This window comes from Mesoplodon bidens (genome assembly GCF_964165515.1).
Source record: "Mesoplodon bidens genome assembly, chromosome: 11".
NCBI classification, from domain to species: Eukaryota; Metazoa; Chordata; class Mammalia; order Artiodactyla; family Ziphiidae; genus Mesoplodon; species Mesoplodon bidens.
The window spans coordinates 62,088,176-62,108,015 of NC_138167.1; the positions used below are offsets into that span (position 1 = coordinate 62,088,176).

General features: G+C 54.3%; 1 protein-coding gene across 1 annotated transcript in view; it reads left to right on the forward strand.

Moving 5' to 3' along the window:
- The window catches only part of PHF21B (PHD finger protein 21B), a 96,898-nt gene that overhangs the window by 52,669 nt on the left and 24,389 nt on the right, over positions 1–19,840 (forward strand). The window contains exon 3 of the mRNA XM_081249556.1: positions 19,304–19,396. Coding sequence (XP_081105682.1) covers positions 19,304–19,396 — 93 coding nt within the window. The remainder of the gene's footprint in view (positions 1–19,303; positions 19,397–19,840) is intronic.

Below are 19,840 nucleotides of genomic sequence, written 5' to 3' on the forward strand. Positions count from 1 at the left end.
TGCTGTTTCAGGTGCTTCTGATGCTTTTCAGAGACATGAGAACAAAAGTATGTAACAGGACAGTAAAGTCCTGTCCACGATTGTGAGGCCCGTCCGCATTTTATTTCCATAAATGGCCCACGTCCATTCCATTGCTTTCCTCAGCGCTACCCAGAAATCATACCGATCTCGATCCCAGTCCAGGGGCCCCTCCTGGAGACGGGACCTTGCTGTTCAGGCCCTAATTCACAGAACTAGGACTGCGGATTCCCGTCCAAATGCAGCAAGGTGCCTGTGAAGCCTCTGAAAGGTGGCAGGGGGATGGGTGTGGTGATCCACGTTCTCCCCCCAGCTGGGCGTGGGTCTGCGCTCCCCTCCAGTGGCACCTCCTTTTCCTTTCTTCCCACGAGTGCTGGAGCTACAGCTCTCGCTGTTTTTTTTTAAATATATAATTTTTTTCTTTAAGATATAATTTACAAACATTGAAATGTACAGGTCTTAATTGTACTGTTTGATGAACTTTGACAGTTGTATACACCCAAGTAACTTACACCGCGATGGGGATGGAGATACAGTCGTTCCCATCTCCTCTGGAAGTTCTCTCAGGCACCTGCCCCATCAGCTCCCCCAGGGCAGCTGCTCCCCTCACCTCAGTGAACTCCGTGTGGATGGAACTGTCAGTAAATGGCCCTCCTGTCCCGCTGCGTTCTCTCGAGGCCCCTCCCTGATGCTGGCATACCTGCCGTCCATTCCTGTGCATCCCGTGGCCCTGATGTGTCACCATGCTTGTCCACTCTCCAGTTGATGGACATTTGGGTTGTTTCCACTTTGGAGCAATTATGAATGAGGCTGCTCTGAACATTGGTGCACACGTTGTTTTGAGGACACTTTCATTTCTCTGTGTCAGTACCTAGGAGTGAAACTGCTGGGTCCGAGGGCACAGGGTGTGTTTAATTTGCTAAGAAGACTACCAAATTCTTTTCCAAAGTGTTACACCCATCTCCCACTCCCCAGCAGTTTGTGAGGGCCCCAGCTCCCACCTGGCCCGGGGAGATGGAGAAGGCTTCCAGGACAGGAAGAGGGGCAGGGATGAGCCCAGGTGTGACACGGGCAGAGGGGGGGCAGTGAGGGGACCCCTTCCTGCCGTGGGAACCCCGGAGGAAGAGATGGCTTGAGAGGAGGGGGAGGGTCTGGAGCTCAGAGGAGAGGGGTTTGGGGATTGGTGCGTGCACAGTGAGAAGATGAAGACTGTCGGCCAGGGGCCAGAGTTTCTGCCAGGTCAGGGGGAGAGCGTGTGGCCTTGTGGTTGGGTGCCCATAGAAGCCTCTGCAAGGAGATGCTTTGAACTGGTCTGTTTGCTAGTAGCTTCTCCATCCCTGTCCCCGCTGCCCCGGCAGCCCTGCCCTAAATGGATGCTGCTGGGAGGAGCCCTCCAAGGCCGCCTGTAAGTGGGGAGAACGAAACAGGCCCCATTGCCATAGCACTCACCATTCATCCCAGGAGTGAAGACAGCAGTGCTGCTTTCCTCAGGACACTCTGGGGAGGTGTTTTCCACTATATTTCGCCTATGAGGATTTGTCCCTCCCTGTTCCCCACTCCCCAGCACATCTACCTCAAATTCTAAAGCTTATTTTTAACTTTACTCATTTCCAGTCAGAAGTACTGTTCCCCTTCTAAAAAAAAGCCTCAGCAGAGAGGACAGAGTGTTGAGTGTCCTCCGAGGGCAGCGGGCTGGGGGCGCCCCATCCCCGGGCACGGCCCAGCTCAGCAGGTCACTGGGTCCAGCTCGGCGGGCTCTGCGTGAGGCCTGGGCATCCTGGGGGAGGGCAGAGACAGGGCAGGACCACCTCTTGGTGAGCTGAACTCCTTACATTCCTGATTCTCACTGATTCTTCACCACCCTGTGGATCTGCTTTCCACCCGCCCATTTTATAGGTGAAGAAACTGAGGCTCGGGAGGGTAGGGAGCCTAATCAAAGTCCCAGCTGCCTGAGAACGTGTTATCCTCCCTCTCGTGGTAGCTACCATTTTTTCCGGGACTCCTAGGCTCCAGGTGTGTGCCACATGCTTCTCTTTTACCTGTCACAGCAAACCTGTATGGATGATACGTGTCGCTGCTTTACAGATGAGAAAAGCAGAGGCTCAGGGGCTTTGAGTAACCTGTGCAGGGTCTCATAGCCCCGCGGTGACAGGACCGGGCTCTGACTACAGGGCCCCAGGCCGCTTTCCTGCTGCTCCCCGCTGGCCTCCTGGGGAGCGTGCTGTGGGTGCAGGTGACAGTGGACTGCTCTCCACGACTCTCCTGGGAACATCAGTGGCAGCTCTCGCACGTGTGGGCACTTGGCTGGAGTGGCATTTTGGAGGCTCTGCTTTTTTCCTTGATTCAGAGTAGGTATTTATACTGTGTGTGGGCGTGTTTAACCAGGTGTCAAGATTTCAAAGGCCCCAGGAATTTCCCCTTGGGCGAAGCAGGCACTGCTCTCATTTCTAAAGCATAGAGCAGAGCTGCATGTACGGGGCTCCCATCCTGTGTTCTCCCCTCTACCCAGTGTGAACCAGCCCAGTGGTGACGCTCTGGGGCCCCAGGGCTTGGGGGACAACCTCCAGTCCCTGAGCAAGGAGGACGGCCTCTCTCTCTCTGTATCGGAGAATCACTCCCAGGGAGGGATTCTGATTGGCTCTGCTGGGTCACATGCCCACCCACTAGCCCATTAATAGTTCCCAGATAATCCATTGCTGTGATTGACCAGGCTGGGTCTGGCACATCACAGTGCCCTGTTGTACCCCAGCCTGTGTGTGTGAGATGACTGCGCTGAACCCCGCGGGGACCCCGAGCTCCTCTCCGCGTGTCCTCCCTTCCTCCTCTGGCCTGATCTCATCCTGCGGGTCAGGGTTAGGAGGAAGAGAAGGAAGGGCAAGGTTGACGTAGTGGAAGGACCATCCACTTTGAGGGCCAGGGCCCCCCTCAGGTCCCCTCCCACTTGCATCTCGCTAGCCTCTTGCCTGGGGCAGGTCACTTTGCCTCCTTCCACTTTCCTTGTCTGCACGCCGGGGTCCTGAACTCACCTCCCAGACCCGAGGAAGCCACCTAGACACAGAGGTGCTTTGTCAACAACGGTCCACACCCTCACACCCCTGCCTTCCTGGCGGGACCTCCATCCACCTGCATCTCCACTGGCTGAGCAGCATCGGATCCTGGCTCACATCCTGGCCGAGCGCTTGCTTGGAGCTTGTTCCCCACAGGCAGGGCGGCCACCTTGCCTTGCTCCCTTCTGTCCACATGGGCCTGGCGCAGGGTAGCTGCTCAATAAACGGTGCCAACTAGTGCCAACAGGTTGAGAAAGTAGTGGCGATTTCATCCTGTGTTTCTATTGGCTGCTGGGTCAGGAAATCAAACCAGGAGCCTATTGCCAAGGGCAGGACCTTGCTCCCCCATCCAGACCCTCTTTGCAGGGCTCTTGGGAGCCTCCAGGGTTGCTAGTGTGTCCTGTATCTTGGTCTGGGTGGTGGTTAACTTGGCTGTAGGCATTGGTCAAAATCCGTCGAGCCATACACTCAGTTCTCCGGTTCACAGTAAGTAAACTGTCTCAGTCTTACCTGTGGGCCCCCCCTTTGGAGAGCCAGGCGCCTCTGGGGGACCGGTGCTCCCCCCACCCCCCGACTCCCCACCTGAGGCTTGCCACGGGGGGCCTCTCCCGATAGGGGAGCGAGTCGTGGCCGTTAGCAGGCTCCCCGGTGCGCCATGCAGATGTACGTCCCCTAAATTAGATTCTGGGCCGTCAGAGGCGGCAGGATGATGAAGCCGGAGCCCGTGGGGGGCGTGCGCCAGCTGATCACACGTGGAAATTAGGTTTCCTAAATGACTTTTCCGGATGTCCAGGGTCGGTGGGGGGCGGGCCGGGGCAGGCTGTTAGGACGCTCCGTGGATTGCATTTCGCCGTCACTGTGATTCGTGTTGAGGACGTGTGGTGGGCGGTGGCTGCCTGTGGCCCCCCGGGCCTGGGGAGCAGCTCCGGAGCCTCCTGCCGAGGAGCAGACACGACTGCTCCCAAGTCTGGGGTAGCGGGGAGCACGAGGTGAGGAGGGGGCCAGGCGGTCCGTGGGGCCCAGGAGACGGGGAGGGGCTGGCACCCGCCACTCCGTGCCTTCCTCTCGCCCCAGGCCGGGGGGGCAGCCCCTCTTCTCCGGGGGAGGGAGCGGCCCCGGTGACCCCTCTCCTGAAGCCCTGGACAGGAGCTCACGCCCTTCTGGTGTCGGATTTTGCTGCATCGTTCCAGGGGGCAGACAGAGGAAGGAGAGCCGGCCCCAGGGTCTTCCCAGGATCCCCACGAGGCTGCAGCCCCAGCCCCTGGGTTCTCTGTGGCTGACACCACCTCGCCCCCTCCTGCCTCAGGGCTGAGAGACTGGCCTCCTCCCCAAGAGGCAGCCCCTTCAGTGGGGATGGGGGAGCTTCCAGCCAGGGGCTGCCATCCAGGACTGCCCGCCCCCCATCCCTGTGACTTTGGACGTGCCCCACAGGCAGAGCCGGGCAGCAAGGCAGGTGCCTCGCCCTCGGGATACAGGGACCCAGGAGGCCCAAGTAGGGGGATTCGACAGGGGGTCCTGACCGGCTCCAGCCTCCCCCAAGTTCAGTTCTCTTTCAGACCCGGCGTTTGCTTCCCAGCTGAGTTGATGGGATGCAGCCACGTAGCTGGCCCTGTGGACACCTCCACCCCAGATCCCGCGTGGCTTCAGAGACTGCCGTCTGGGGGGCGTTTCCGGCATGCACCCACCCCACACCTGTGGTTGCTGGGGGCTCGTGGCTCTTTTTTTCCCCACACTCTCAAGATCACCGCCCCCAATACTTAGTCCACGATGCCATTTAGAGTGTGTAGCTCCTACTAAATAGCATAAAATTACACCCTTTCAAGTTAATTAAACCACTTTGCCACACTGGGGGCTGCTGAAAGGGTGTTTTAAATGTCAGCGCCGGGTAGCCACTTGTGTTTTCTGGGGCTTTCTGATTAAGAACGGCCTCCCCTGTAAAGACCTCTGCATTGGTTAAGTGGCCCCGGGCAGCCTGCCTCAGCTGGCCCCGCTCGGTCGGGGTCACCGGGACCCAGCCTGGCTGGAGCCACCTGTGCCAGCAGCTGGTTGCCCCAGGCGCACTCAGTAAAACTCAGTTGGCAGCAACCCTGGGATCCGAGCTGCAGAAAATGACTCCCCTCGTGAGGCTTGAAGAAGCGGGTTTTGGAAGAGGGTTCTTGTTTTAAAGACCCAGTGTTATGGTCTCCCGAGGGTCACCTGGGTATAGGTCCCTTCCCCCGGGAGCTGCAGTATACTGGGGACCACTCCCCAAACCCTGGGAGAGAGCAGGAGCGCCCATGGGCAGGAGCCTCACGACCGTGGCCAGCACCAGGAGGGGACATCTAAACCGGCCTCTGCAGCACTGTTGGCCACTTTGACCCCTTGCCCCTCCAGGGAGGCGGCTGGCATGTCCCAACAGGTGAAAATGCACCCCAGCCCCCGCCTCCTCCAGCCCCAGAGGGCTCTGCCCTGGGCCACAGTTGGCACTTTACACCTGGCCTCGGGTCCTGCCTCCGTTGCAGCAGCCCCGCTCGGCCCCCTACACCGGCCAAGAGCCTGCATTGGCTCCCCGTCACCCTCGGGGAATGGTCCGAGCTCCAGGTGTGTCATCTAAGGCCCCTGCTCACCAGGAGACACATGTACGGTGGTTCATTCACTCTGGCGGCTGGGAGGTTTTCCATCCTGAGAACATTCCCGTTGATCCATCCCCCGCAGATGGTCTGATGGTTCTGTTCCCAGTCTTGCCCATTGCAAGTGCTGTCGTGAGACTGCTCCTGTGTGGTCCCTGTGCACGTGGGCACGGGTGGCCCCGGGTGTGCCCAGAAGGGGAACCGCAGGCTTGGGCGTGCTGGTCTTCGCCTCATCATGAGACCCCACTGCCCTCTGGGGCCAGTGCTGTCCCCCTCGAGTCCTTCCCTCCCCCTCCCTTGTCACCGTGACACCTGGTCCCTGATGTGCATTTGTGAATCGAGGACTCATTGAATGACTCATACCAGTGGCTCGGTGCCAGGTGACTCCCACCCACCCCTCTGGTCCTGGGAACAGGGAAAGTGGTTGTTTTTTTTTTGTTTTTTTAAAATATTTATTTAATTAATTAATTTGGCTGCTCCGGGTCTTCGTTGCGGCATGCGGGATATTTAGTTGCGGCATTTGGAATCTAGTTCCCTGACCAAGGATCGAACCTGGGCCCCCTGCATTGGGAGCATGGTGCCTTAACCACTGGACCACCAGGGAAGTCCTGGGAAAGCGGTTCTTGATACTCTTGCTTCGGAGGTGAGGACAGGGGTGCTTGGTGTGACCCAGGCCAACAGGGGAGTGAAATTCAAGGGCAGGTTGGTTGGTCCCCCCGCCCCCCGGGTATGTGCTGGGTCCCAGCTGTGGACACCGGCGTGGGCTGGGAGGAGACATGGGGCAGCAAAGGCAGACGTGCCTTTCCCTGGGTTTTCACACGAAGCCCCAGAGACCTCTGCAGGTTCCATGTGGACGAGCTCGGGGCCAGTGGAGGCGGAGAGCAGGCCTGGGGGCAAGGAGCCTGGGCCAGCAGAGCGCGCCAGCAGCACAGGGAACGTCTCAGTCGTTCCCGACAGTGATAAAGGCGGCAGTCAGATTTCATCTGTGAATAATAAACTGGTTTCACACGACAGTGGAAGTGGTGCTTATGTTATATTAATACTTGCTGATGTTGCAGCTTCGTTGTTATCTTTGCCCCACATCACAGTGATTCCGTAAAGATACGAGGAAAATTGCAGCTCGACAAGCTGCCCAGTCGCTCAGTGGGCGCGGGGCGGGAAGCAGGCCACCTTCTCCCGGGGCGCCCGGCGTGGTTCCTGGATGTCTGGGGCTACTGCCCCACTTTCCTCACCCAGCCGGACAGAGGCAGGAGCCTCGTGGGTATGGAGAGCAGGGGCCCCTCTCTGGTCAGCTCAGCACACACTTTCCCAGCCGGCGGAGGGGCTGGAGAAGCAGACGCTCCCTTCCCTACCATCCTTGAAGGCCCGCAGACCTGACGGTGAGCGTCCGGGGCCCCAGCTGCCCTGACCTGACCCCAGGGCCCACTGTGGGACACCAGCCTCCCAGAAGAGGTTAATCGAGGTCACGGGCACTGTGCCCGGATACAGGATGCTCAGGACACAGGGCATTCCTCCTCCTGCCGGGAGCCAGGCTCCCGGGGGCCTCCTGCTCTGTAACCGTGCTGCCGGCTGGAGCCCAGCCACCCAGGTCAGATGAGAAGACAGAGGGACGTGGGCTGTAGAAACGTTTGTCCCTGTGTAGTTAGTCTTGTTCCTCGGGGACCACCGCTCCAGTGATAAAGTCTGAGCCCCTTAAGGATCAGGCTGTGACCCAGCCTCAGCCCTCCCTGCCCAGCCTGGAAACCCTCAACTGGCTGCTGATCGCACCACGGGCTCCCGGCTCCCGGGCCACGCTCGCTGGCCCTCCTCCCCACCAAGCTCCAAGCCCCAAATCCTTTCCTCAGGCTCAGCGTCCCAGCCCAGGGTTCACCTTGCACCACGAGTATGTTTGTGGGCATCTGAGCAAGGGGTGATGCCAGGGAGGGGCCGGCAGCCCACCTGGGATGAAACCAGGGGACAGATCTGCAGGGACATTTAGGGACTGAGGACACGGGGGCCCCAGGAACCCCCCCTCCCAAATTGTCTGGGGTTCCCACGTGGTGGCCAAGGGCTCAGGCTCTGGCGAGAGCCGGGCCCTACCACAGGCTGGCCGTGGGGCACCGGCCCCCTTTCTCGACATCCCTCGGTGGGGAGGAGGCATGGCAGAGGTAAATGCTCTGGTAAATGGGAAGGGAATTGGCAGTACCTGGCAGGCTGCCTTTAGCAAAACTCAGCTTCTGCTTTTTCTTTCTTGGTGGGCGATGAAGAGACACAGAAGCCCTGGGCGAGCTCCTGCCCGGTCCAGGCATGGCGCGACACCCCCTGCTGTTTAGACACAGCAACAAGTTGCTCCCGTGCAGACGACCATATCCCCAACCACTCAGGATGCAGACCTTTCCCGTGAACTGATTTGGGCTGTGCTTCCGGAAGTGGGCGGGGTGGGTGGCTGAAGGTGACCAGCTGGACGGCTGCTTTCCCTGCTCTTTTTTTTTTTTTTTTAATATTTATTTATTTATTTATTGAGGCTGCGCCAGGTCTTAGTTGCGGCATGCATGTGGGATCTAGTTCCCCGACCAGGGGTGGAACCCGGGCCCCCTGCATTGGGAGCACGGGGTCTTCCCCACTGGGCCACCAGGGAAGTCCCTGCTTTCCCTGCTCTTGAATGATGGCTTCCCCCACCACCACCACCCCGAAGGAACCAGGAAGCGTATCCTGGGGTGGGCCCCAGGGGTACAGACGACTTTCTCTTACACCTCGGCAGAGGGCAAAGGCTCAAGGCTCTGGGTCAAGAGCGTGGCCTCGGGACGTCCCTCTCCAGCCCCAGGGCCTCAGTGGACAAAGACTGCCCCGCTGGCTGCCCTGTGGTAGCAGGTGAGCCCTCTTAGGAGCCTTGCCCACCTTGTTCAACGCAGTCTCGACAGGAAACACATCATGTTGATGTCATTTCTTTAGGACGGCTTCCGTGTTGGTTTTTCTAGAATTTTATCTGCATATCTGTGTTGACATACACACTGGCCTTCATATAGACGAGGAGAAACCCAACCCTCCTGAATGTCCCACAGCAACGGCCTGGTGCGGAGGGGGCTGAAGACCAGAGACACCGAGCTGTGGCCACCTGACCAGCCCGTTCCCTCCCCAGGGCGGTGGTGCCAGTTTCTGGGGCTTAATCCCAACGTCCATGGCTAGTGCTGCCCTCACCTTGAGAGGGCCCTGGGGCCCACTTGGAGCTCCACGAATATCACTCCCAAGTCTTCAGAAACCCTATGAGAGGGGAAGGTTGAGCTCCCATTTCTCAGATGGGGAGACTGAGTCCCAGATCACACGGGTAGCACTGGGTGTGGGAGACGGGAGTGAAGGCTGCACCCTCTCCCCAGGAGGCCTTCAGGAAGGACCTGGCTTAGCCGGAGACTGATGTCCAGGGCCACCGGGAGTGTCCTGTGGGAGCTGGCCCTGCACAGCCTTCTTCAGCTCCCCCCTTCCACCGCCCGCCGGCCCAGCACCTCCTTGGATGGATGGACTCTTGACGTCTGAGTCGTCCATGGCTTGGCCAGTCATCCTAACCTCCTGACGGCCTTTCTTCCTGTGTCTGCTGGCGCTCTGGGCTCCGAGCGAGGTTAGCAGACGAGGAGCCGTCGTGGCTTCCTGTGTGTCCTGTGTGTCCTGCACCATGGCGTGGCCCGTTCGGGGCGGGGCAGGGCAGGGTCCAGCCTTCCTCCAGCTGCACATTCCTTCTCTTCTCGCGGCTGCTTGCTCTTAGCCAAGAAGAGACCTGAGCTTTCAGCCGAGAGTCCCGTGGCCTTAGGAAAACACCTTCAGCCTCTGGGCCTGAGTTCCTCCACCTGTAAACCGAGGGGGAGACTGCTTGGTGCCCACCAGACACTCGCTTTGCGTCGTTTGGTTTCTCTGAAGGGAAAGCAGAGCTCCCTTGGCAAGTCCACTGAGCACCCATTGAGAAGTTTCTCTCCTCTGGGTTCTGAGATTTTTTTTTTTTTTGCGGTACGCGGGCTTCTCACTGTTGTGGCCTCTCCCATTGCGGAGCACAGGCTCCGGACGCGAGGCTCAGTGGCCATGGCTCACGGGCCCAGCCGCTCCACGGCATGTGGGATCTTCCCGGACCGGGGCACGAACCCGTGTCCTCTGCATCGGCAGGCGGACTCTCAACCACTGCGCCACCAGGGAAGACCCTTGGGTTCTGAGATTTTAAAATAGAAAACTATTCCCTGGATCCGTATCCCGCAGCCTCTGAGCGGCGATCTGTGGCCCTTTCTGCCCAGTGATTGGGTCATGATACGTGGATGGGAGTTCAGAGGGCAGGATGTGTCTCTCTGGTGACGGTCGGTGAGGACAGTCACTGCTGGTGCAGCTCACGGGGTCAAGGCGCTCCGCCCCCTCCATGTGTGGACAGGAGCCCGGGCCCCCGGGAGCGTGAGAGCCAAGTGTCCCCCAGAAGGTGGTGCGAGACCACACGGCCACTACCCGCCCCAACTGCATTCCCAGGTGGCTCTTGCCATGGCAACCCCTCTCTGGTGCCATCATATGAGAAAGCCCCTCTGTGCAGCCAGCTCTGCCAGTGCTGGATGGAAATAAGTTTTTAAAATAGCTTCTGGTGTCCCGGGTGCAACCGGAAGCAGGGCTGGGCCTCCTCTGGGGGCACGTGTCTGAGGGTCGGTGGTTTGGGTTTGGTGGGTCAGGCTGGAGAAAAGGCGTGTGGAAGCCCTCAGTGTCTGTACATGCCCCCACTCCACCAGCCGCCCAGACTCACACTCCAGGGAAACCCTCTGTGCCACCAGCGTTAAATCGAAAATGTGTGAACGTTGCCAGTTTGGGGATGGATGCTCCCTCCAAGCTTCTGGAGGGTCTGTGTTTGGCCCGGGGCTGAGCTCGGTCTGCCTCGTGCTCTCCCGCCCACTGTGACAGTTCACGCTGACAGCCGTCCTGAGAGGTTGGCGTGAGGTTGTCTGTGGTTGACAGCTGTGGAAACTGAGGGACGGGGAGGCTAGGGAACAGCCCCAGGGCATGCAGCTGGTCAGGGTCGGAGGTTGGGTTCAGGGTCAGGAGAAAGACGCATGGTGTGTCCAGGAACAGGCCGGGTTAGAGCAGGCGTCAGCCCTGAATTGTGAGTCCCGTGAGTGGGGAAAGTTCTGGAAAAGGGCGTCCAGGTGGGGCATTGCCCCTGCGTCTCTACCTCCCCGGCTGTGAGGCTTCAGGAACTCTCCCTCCTCTCAGCCCTGCCCACGTGGTCTGGGGGAGGAGCCATGACACCACGTGGAGCCCAATCCGTCCCCACCCCCGTGTCTCCTGGGCGCCTCCCACCTGCCTCGGCTGCGACTGAGCTTCTCCAGGGTTTTCCAGGCTGCCTCAGGGACTCCACCGATGCAGAAAAAATGTGAAGTTATCTTTGACTTTTATACCCCTTTTTGTCCCCCTTAAAATGCTTAGAGCTGTAACCGCGGTCATCTGCGGTTTATCTTGTTTATCTTTTTTTTTGCGGTATGCGGGCCTCTCACTGTTGCGGCCTCTCCTGTTGCGGAGCACAGGCTCCGGACTTGCAGGCGCAGCGGCCATGGCTCACGGGCCCAGCCGCTCCGCGGCATGTGGGATCCTCCCGGACCGGGGCACGAACCCGTGTCCCCTGCCTCGGCAGGCGGACTCTCAACCACTGCGCCACCAGGAAAGCCCAGGAGCTCGTTTATCTTGACAAAAGTGTGGCTGTAAGCTATCCGGTGCTTGTGAAATAGCCTCTGAGATGATTGTTTCTGCTGGTATCGATAAATTCCAACACGGAGCAGAAAGGTCAGGCCCTGCCTGATAAAATGTCTCTTCGGCTTGTTAATTAAAGGTTTTTAAGGATGTGGAAAAACGCGCTCTGGGGTAAGCCTTGGAGCGAAGAGAAGCAAATAGATGGCGATCACAGGATGGACAGCGGGTGGAAAGGGGGCTTTGGTGTTCCCGGAAGAAACCCACGGTTCCCAGAAGCGGGGTGGCGGAGGGACCCTGCTCAGAAGCCTCTTTGTAGCAAACTCCTCCCCAAAGCCTGGGACTTCGGGCTTTGACCCAGGGAGTCATCCGTTCTTCCGTGTTCCTCCGGCTGCTGTGGCACAGAGGGCACCCCACACACGGTAAGGTGCTCCTTAAAGAGCCATCAGGCACCCCAAGTCCCTGGCAGTAGTATAAATGCCAGCCGTCGGGTTGGAGTCAGGCGGTATTTTAGTTCATGGAGTCAGCAAGCGAACCATCTTTGTGCTGTGAACATCCCGCAGGCGTTCAGTATTTCCCCCGTGGCGGGTCCTGTTTCTTTCTTGGTAACTGAGTATTTGAGAACGAGGTCAAAGTAAAGCTCCCCCTATCTTCCCCCCTATCCACTCCGACCTCGGGGGCTCTGCCCCCGCAGCAGCCTCCACCCACCCCTCCCTCTCGTGGTCCCCTCCCTCCCGCTCCCTGATTGCGAATTTCTAAGGTGTGTGGACAGATGTCCCCAGTGTCCCAAGTCAGGAGAGAGGACTGAGCTCCGACCTGCGGTGAAGGCTTAGAACCACAGACGGTGGCATCCACAAGACACGCGGACCAGAGCAAAAGAGGTACCCAGAGAAGAATCCATATGGAAACACACAGGACACAGGTGCCCACGTGGATGCCAGAGAATGGAGTAGCTGGTACAAAAACACAGCCGGAAACGGACACACAGCAACCCTCATGCCTTTCCGTGCAGAGACACACGGACTGGAAAAACACACAGACGGCACACACCCCTCGTCCGGAGGTCTTGATTGGGCATCTTAGCCAGAAGGGAGTCCCCAGGGAAAGCAGCTTTGTGCCTGTTCTCTGGCTCCTGTAGGTGTTGGGCATGGATTTGCTCTTGTGTTCCCGGGGCCCTGGAATCTCTGGCTACCTGTCACCTGTGCAGGAATCCCTGCACCCAGGGGACCACACAGCTCCGCTCACTGATGGAGTGAAGTGCCCGTGTGGGCCTTTCATCACGGAACCTGCTGGATGGACAGGCCAGCTTCTTCTCATCCTGTGGTCCCCAGGTTGATGGAATCGTCTGGAAGCTTGTGAGTCAAATGGCGCTCCCTTCGTGCCTGCCTCTCACCTGCCCAGGTCTGGGCTGGGGCCCAGGGGTTGTGATGCCGATGAGACAGCAGGTCCAGGGGAGGGAGAGGGCACAGCCTTCCTTGCGCATCCCTTTGTAGAAGCCGGGCAGAGCCTTTAAAATGGGCATTGGGCAGGGCTCACTGAGCCGTGCTGGAGGGGGACTGAAAACGGCACTGTGGATTGAGACGCTTCCTCTTAAAGTGACCGCGTCTGTTTGGATGCTCTCTGCCTTGCATATAAAGCTCTGTTCCAACAAACGTCCACAGTGAATTTCCAGTTAAATGTGGATAATTTGGCTTCATGCAGAGAGGCAAGCAGCTGGCTGGAAGGACGTGAACCTCAGAGTTTTGCCCACTTTAGGGCAGGTGGAAAATTCTAGAGGAGGGAGGAACCATCCCATCATAATCAGGAGAAGCAGCTCTGTGGGTGGTGGGCCTCTGCTGTGTCATTTGGAGGATGACACTCATTCCAGGGACAGAGAGCTATAAGGGGGGAAGTAGGGGGGTTATTTTTAGCAGCTTTGTTAGAATAATATATACAATAAATTATCATATTTAAAGCGTGCAAGATGTTTGACATAGGTCTACACCTGTGAAACCATCACCGGAATCAAGACAGTAAACACACCCTTGACCCTCAAAAAGTTCCCTGTGTCTTTGATCCCTTCCTCCGATCCCCTCATCTCCACACAACCTCTGATCCCTTTAGATGAGTTTGCATTTTCTGGAATTTCATATAAATGGCATCATACAATAGTAAGTCCTTTTTTTTGTCATGCTCCATTCAGCAAAATTACTTTGAGATTCATCCACGTTGTGTGTATCAATTGCTTATTCCTTTTTTATTTCTGAGTCATATTCCATTGGGTGGATTTGCCACAGTTTGTTCATCTGTGGGCCTGTTGAACATCTGGGCTGTTTCCAGTTTGGGCGATCACAAGTAGAGCTGCTGTAAACGTTCTGGAACAAGCCTCTGTGTGGGCGTGTGCTTTCATTTCTCTTGGGTAATGCCTAGGGGTAGAATGTTTTAGTTGGGACTGCTATAACAAAATACCACCCACTGGGGGTGGGGTGGGGCTTAAATAACAGACATTTATTCCTCACAGTTCTGGAAGGTGGGAGGTTCAAGATCAAGGTGCTGGCTGATTTGGTTTGCGGTGCAAACCCTCTTCCTGATTTGCAGATGGATGCTGTCTTTGTCCATTCGGGCTGCTATAACAAAATAACCACAGACTGGGTGGTTACTGTAAACAGAAGTTTATTGCTCACAGTTCTAGAGGCCGGAAGTTGGAGATCAGGGTGCCAGCATGGTCAGGTAAGGGCTCTCTTTCCGGCTGCAGACTTCTTGGTGTATTCTTGCCTGGGGGAAGGAGCTAAGAGTCTCTGCAGCCTTTTTTATAGGCACGAGTCCCATTCATTTCACCAGGATTCCCCACTCCTGGCTTAAGCACCTCCCAAAGGCCCTGCCTTCTAACATCATCACATTGAGAGTTAGGATTCCAACAAGCGAATTTTAGGGGGACACAAACGTTTAAACCATGGCAGGCTCCTTGCTGTGTCCTCATGTGGCACAGAGAGAGGGGAAGCAAGGCCTCTTAGGTTTGTCCTCATGAAGACATTAATCCCATCGTGAGGACTCCACCCTCATGACCTGGTCACCCGCAAAGGCTCCATCTCCAAAAGCATCACACTGGGGATTAGCGTTTCAACATACAAGTCTTGGGGGGACGGACATCAACGTTCAGTCCATAGCATGAAATGTATATTTAACTTTCTGTGAAACTGCCAGACTGTTCCAGTGTGATTGCACTGCATTATGTTCCCAAGAGTAGTGTATGCACTGCTCCACGTCCTCACCAGCTCTGGACTTGGTCAGCCTTTTTTATTGTAGCCGTCTGAATGGGTGCATAGTGGTGTCTTAGTGTGGTTTAATTCACATTTCTCTAACGAATGATGTTTAGTATCTCTTCATTTGCTTATTTGTCATCAGCATATCTTCTTTAGTGATGTGTTCTCTTCAGATCAGTTTTTAATTGGGTTGTTTGTTTTCCAGTTATTGGGTTTTGACAGTTGTTTTATACATTCTGGATACAAGTCTTTTATCAGATAGGTAATTTGCACATGTTTTTTCCCAGTCTGTGGCTCGTTTTTTCATTCTTTTAACACTGTCTTTCCAACGTCAGGAGTTTTTAATTTTTTGAAGTCTAGTGTATTAATTTGTCCTTATATGGATTATGCTTTTAGTGTTGTATCCAAGACACACACTGTGTGTGCCTAACCCACAGCCCCAAAGATTTTCTCCTGTGTTTTCTCCTAGAAATTTTACAGTTTTAGGCTTTACATTTAGGTTTCTGATCCATTTGGGTTTTTAAAAAAATATGTGAGACATATGTCTTGTTTGTTTTTAATATATGAGTATCTACTTGTTCCAACACCATTTGTGAAACTATTGTCCTTTCTCCACTATGTTAATGGAATTTGCAGCCTTTGCTGAAAAATCAATTGACCATATATGTTTGAGTCTATTTTTGGACTCTGTTCAGTTCCGTTGATCTATTATTTGCATAACTTAACACCTATACCACACTGTCTCGATTACTGTAGCTTTATAATAGGTCTTAAAGTTGGGAAATATAAGTCCTTCACTTTGTTTGTTTGATGTTGTTTTGGCTATTCTGGGTCCTTTGCATTTCCACATGCATTTAAAAAGGACCTTGTCATTTTCTACCCTTTTTGGGGTGTATTTTGATGGAGGCTGTATTGAAACCATAGGTCGATTTGGGGAGCATTTACATCTTAATAATACTGGCCTCTGATCCATGGTTATGGTATGTCTCTCTCTTTATGCAAGTCTTTTTAAACTTTCTCTCATCAGTGTTTGAAAGTTCTCAGTGTACAGCTCTTATACAGCTATTGTCATATTTACCCCTAAGTATTCCTCATTTCTTGATGCTGTTATAAATGGCAGGTAAACATTTTTTTAAAATTTCTAAATGTTCTTGCTAGTATATAGAAATACAGTTGCTTTTTGTATGTTGAACTTGTATACCTACAACCTCGCTAAGCTCAATTATTAGTTCTAACAGCCTTTTTTTGTAGATTCTGTCAGATTTTCTACGTAGTTGCTACCGCCATCTGCAGAGACAGTTTTATTTCTTCTTCCTAATCTGAAGGCCTTTTCTTTCTTTTTCTTGCCTTATTGCACTGGCTAGGACTTCTAGTCCAATGGCAACAGGAGTGGTAAGAGCACATCCCTACCTCATCCCTGATCTCAGTGGAAAAACATTCATCATTAAGTATGATGGTAGCTGTTCATTTTTTATAGATGCCTTTTATCAGGTTAAGGAAGTTAACCTTATTTCTTGCCTTATTGCACTGGCTAGGACTTCTAGTCCAATGGCAACAGGAGTGGTAAGAGAACATCCCTGCCTCATTCCTGATTTCAGTGGAAGAACATTCATCATTAAGTATGATGGTAGCTGTTCTTTTTTTTTTTTTTTTTTTTTATGGTATGCAGTTCTCTCACTGTTGTGGCCTCTCCCATTGCGGAGCACAGGCTCCGGATGTGCAGGCTCAGCGGCCATGGCTCACGGGCCCAGCTGCTCCGTCGCGTGGGGGATCTTCCTGGACCTGGGCACGAACCCGCGTCCCCTGCATCGGCAGGTGGACCCCCAACCACTGCGCCACCAGGGAAGCCCTAGCTGTTCATTTTTTATAGATGCCTTTTATCAGGTTAAGGAAGTTACTTTCTCTTCCTAGTTTGCTGAAATTTTTTATCATGAATGGATGTTGAATTTTGTTCAGTGCTTTCTCTGCATACATTGAGATAACCATATCAATTTTTTCGTAATGATTTTCACATGGTGATGCAGCCTTGCATTCCTGGGATAAGTTCAACTCATTCAGGATGTATTATCCTTCATATTATTGCTGGGGGTGATTTGCTGACACTTTGTTAAGAATTTTGGCCTCTGAGTTCAAGAGAGAACCTCTCTGGTCACTGGTGGTTTGGCTGGCCCCAAGTGAGAGATGCCTCTCCCCATCAGGCAGGCTCATGGGGTACAAACGTGGCCATGTGGAACCTCCCCTTCATCAGCTGTAGGTAGTGTTGATTCCTAGAAAAGGGACCTTAGGCAAACGGGCACCCCAAAACACATCCTCTGTATTTGTATGGGCCTGGAGTCCCTGGGAGCGTGTCATCTCCCATCTCCACATCCTAAATATCCACCCTGCTGCAGGTGTGGCCACCCCATCATGCACTGGAAAGAGCCCTGACTCGGAGGCTGAGATTTGAGTGTGTGTTGGGGTGAGCCCTGGTCATGGCCCCTCCTGAGTTAGCACAGTGGGGACATATATCAAGGGCCCAAAATAGTCCTACCTTTTAAAATTTCTACCCATTGATGGACTTCCCTGGTGGTGCAGTGGTTAAGAAGCCGCCTGCCAATGCAGGGGACACGGGTTCAATCCCTGGTCTGGGAAGATCCCACATGCTGCGGAGCAGCTAAGCCCGTGTGCCACAACTACTAAGCCTGTGCTCTAGATCCTGGGAGCCACAACTACTGAGCCCAAGTGCCACAACTACTGAAGCCTGCGCACCCTAGAGCCTGTGACCTGAAAGTACTGAGCCCACGTGCTGCAACTACTGAAGCCCACACGCCTAGAGCCCGTGCTCTGCAAGAAGAGAAGCCACCCCAATGAGAAGCCCCCGCTCACTGCAACTAGAAAAAAGCCCGCGTGCAGCAGCGAAGACCCAGTGCAGACTAACTAACTAACTAAATTAATTAATTAATAAAATTCCTACCCATTGATTCCTGCTTTCAGACTCTGTCCTAAAGAAATACTTTGTGATGTGGAAATGGCTTTATCCATAGAGATGTATATTGTACCACTGTTTATCAATCGGAAAAGGATGGGAATAAAACCCAAATTCCTAGGAGGATGGGATTGGCTGAGGAAATAGCATGATGTCTGCTGAATGAAAGACTCTATAACCATTAAAGGAGTGATTTATGGAGATTGTAACAACTTCAGGAAACCTTACATGTGTCCTTAAGTACAAGTAGAAAAACAGGTTACACATCACATTCTGTTTGGTGTGAGTGGTGCTGTGTCTTTGGGTAAAATGAGAGTGGATTCCACTCTGGGGAAATGAGGAAAGACAAGTCCAAGGAAACTGGGAAGGAAGGAAACTCCAAGTTTAGCATGATTTTTTTCTTAAACCTTCGCTTGTTCTTTCTTTCTTTCTTTTTTTTTTTTCTCTTCACGGGCCTCTCACTGTTGTGGCCTCTCCCGTTGCGGAGCACAGGCTCCGGACGCGCAGGCTCGGCAGCCCTGGCTCACGGGCCCAGCCGCTCCGCGGCATGTGGGATCTTCCCGGACCGGGGCACAAACCCGTGTCCCCTGCATCGGCAGGAGGACTCTCAACCACTGAACCACCAGAGAAGCCCCCCTTCGCTGGTTCTTATTAGTAGCCTCCTTTATTTTGTCAAGATATACATCATGGGGGCTTCCCTGGTGGTGCAGTGGTTGAGAGTCTGCCTGCCGATGCAGGGGACACGGGTTCGTGCCCCGGTCCGGGAAGATCCCACATGCCGCGGAGCGGCTGGGCCCGTGAGCCAGGGCCGCCGAGCCTGCGCGTCCGGAGCCTGTGCTCCGCAACGGGAGAGGCCACAACAGTGAGAGGTCCGCGTACCGCAAAAAAAAAAAAAAAAAAAGATATACATCATGTTTACTAAATAACCTGTCCTGAAATTTGGCAGGATTATTGAGGTCACAACTATAGGCAAATTGAGCTGTGTGTACTCTGTAAACTTAATGTGATTTTTATAAATCTAATAAACTCCTTATTCTCCCTTCTCTGTCTTTCCTGCTCTATTCTCTCTCCCTCTTCTCTGTCTCTCAGACTCTCTCCTTCCTTCATTTTCTTTCTGCCCCTTCCTCCCTCCTTTTCACTTTGCATGTTTGTATGTTCATAGGTCAAATAAAATAACAAAAAATGTTTGCAGGGAATCAATATGAAAAAAATACAAACAGGTTACAGAATTCCACATACAGCTATAGAGGAAATGTACTTAAAAGGAAGCTAGGGCTTCCCTGGTGGCGCAGTGGTTGGGAGTCTGCCTGCCGATGCAGGGGACACGGGTTCATGCCCCGGTCCAGGAGGATCCCATGTGCCGCGGAGTGGCTGGGCCCGTGGGCCATGGCCGCTGGGCCTGCGCGTCTGGAGCCTGTGCTCCGCAACGGGAGAGACCACAACAGTGAGAGGCCTGCGTACCGCAAAAAAAAAAAAAAAAAAAAAAAAAAGGAAGCTAATGTGAGACAGTGATAGTTTTCCAGGGATGCCATTCTCTTTCTTTTTCTGGTTTCCAAAATTTCTTGCATGATGCATATTACTTTCGTGATTTAAAAGCTTACCATTAAGAGAGGAAAGCACAGTTCACTGTCTCCAAGGCACCCCTGCGCCGCCAGGCTGGGGAGAGTCGCCGGGTCCCAGCTGGGTGGGGTCACGTGAGTCCCGGTGCTGTGTCCTGTCTCAGTGCCGCCCTCCTCTGTCTTCCAGGCTTTGGGAACCATCACTGCAGTGCCTGTCACGGGTCCTCAGGTGAGCTCCTTGCAGAGGTTGGCCGGGCAAGGAGCGGCAGTGCTACCTCAGGTAAGCAGCCTGCGGGTGGGCCCCGGGCTGTCTGTCTGTCTGTCTGTCTGTCCACAGCCCCTCAGCAGTGAGGTTTAGGTGAGCCCTGAGCTGGGTGTGACGTCGTGGGAGTCCCTTTCCTCTCCTGCCTCCTCTGCCTGCCCTTCAGAGGAGGTGTTTGGACCAGACCCAGTTTTTCACACAGTGAGGAATTGAGAAATCAATTTAGTGGGTCATGACCAGGATTTTTTTTTTAATGGAATAAACTAGGCTGGACTAGAAGACAGCAGAAAATACCAAGACGCATCATAAGCACTTTTTCGTGAACAATTATTTTCTGGACTGGATCACAACGTAATGGAGGGTTTTTTTTATATAAATTTATTGATTGATTGATTATTTTTGGCTGCATTGGGTCTTCGTTGCTGCACGCGGGCTTTCTCTAGTTGTGATGAACAGGAGCTA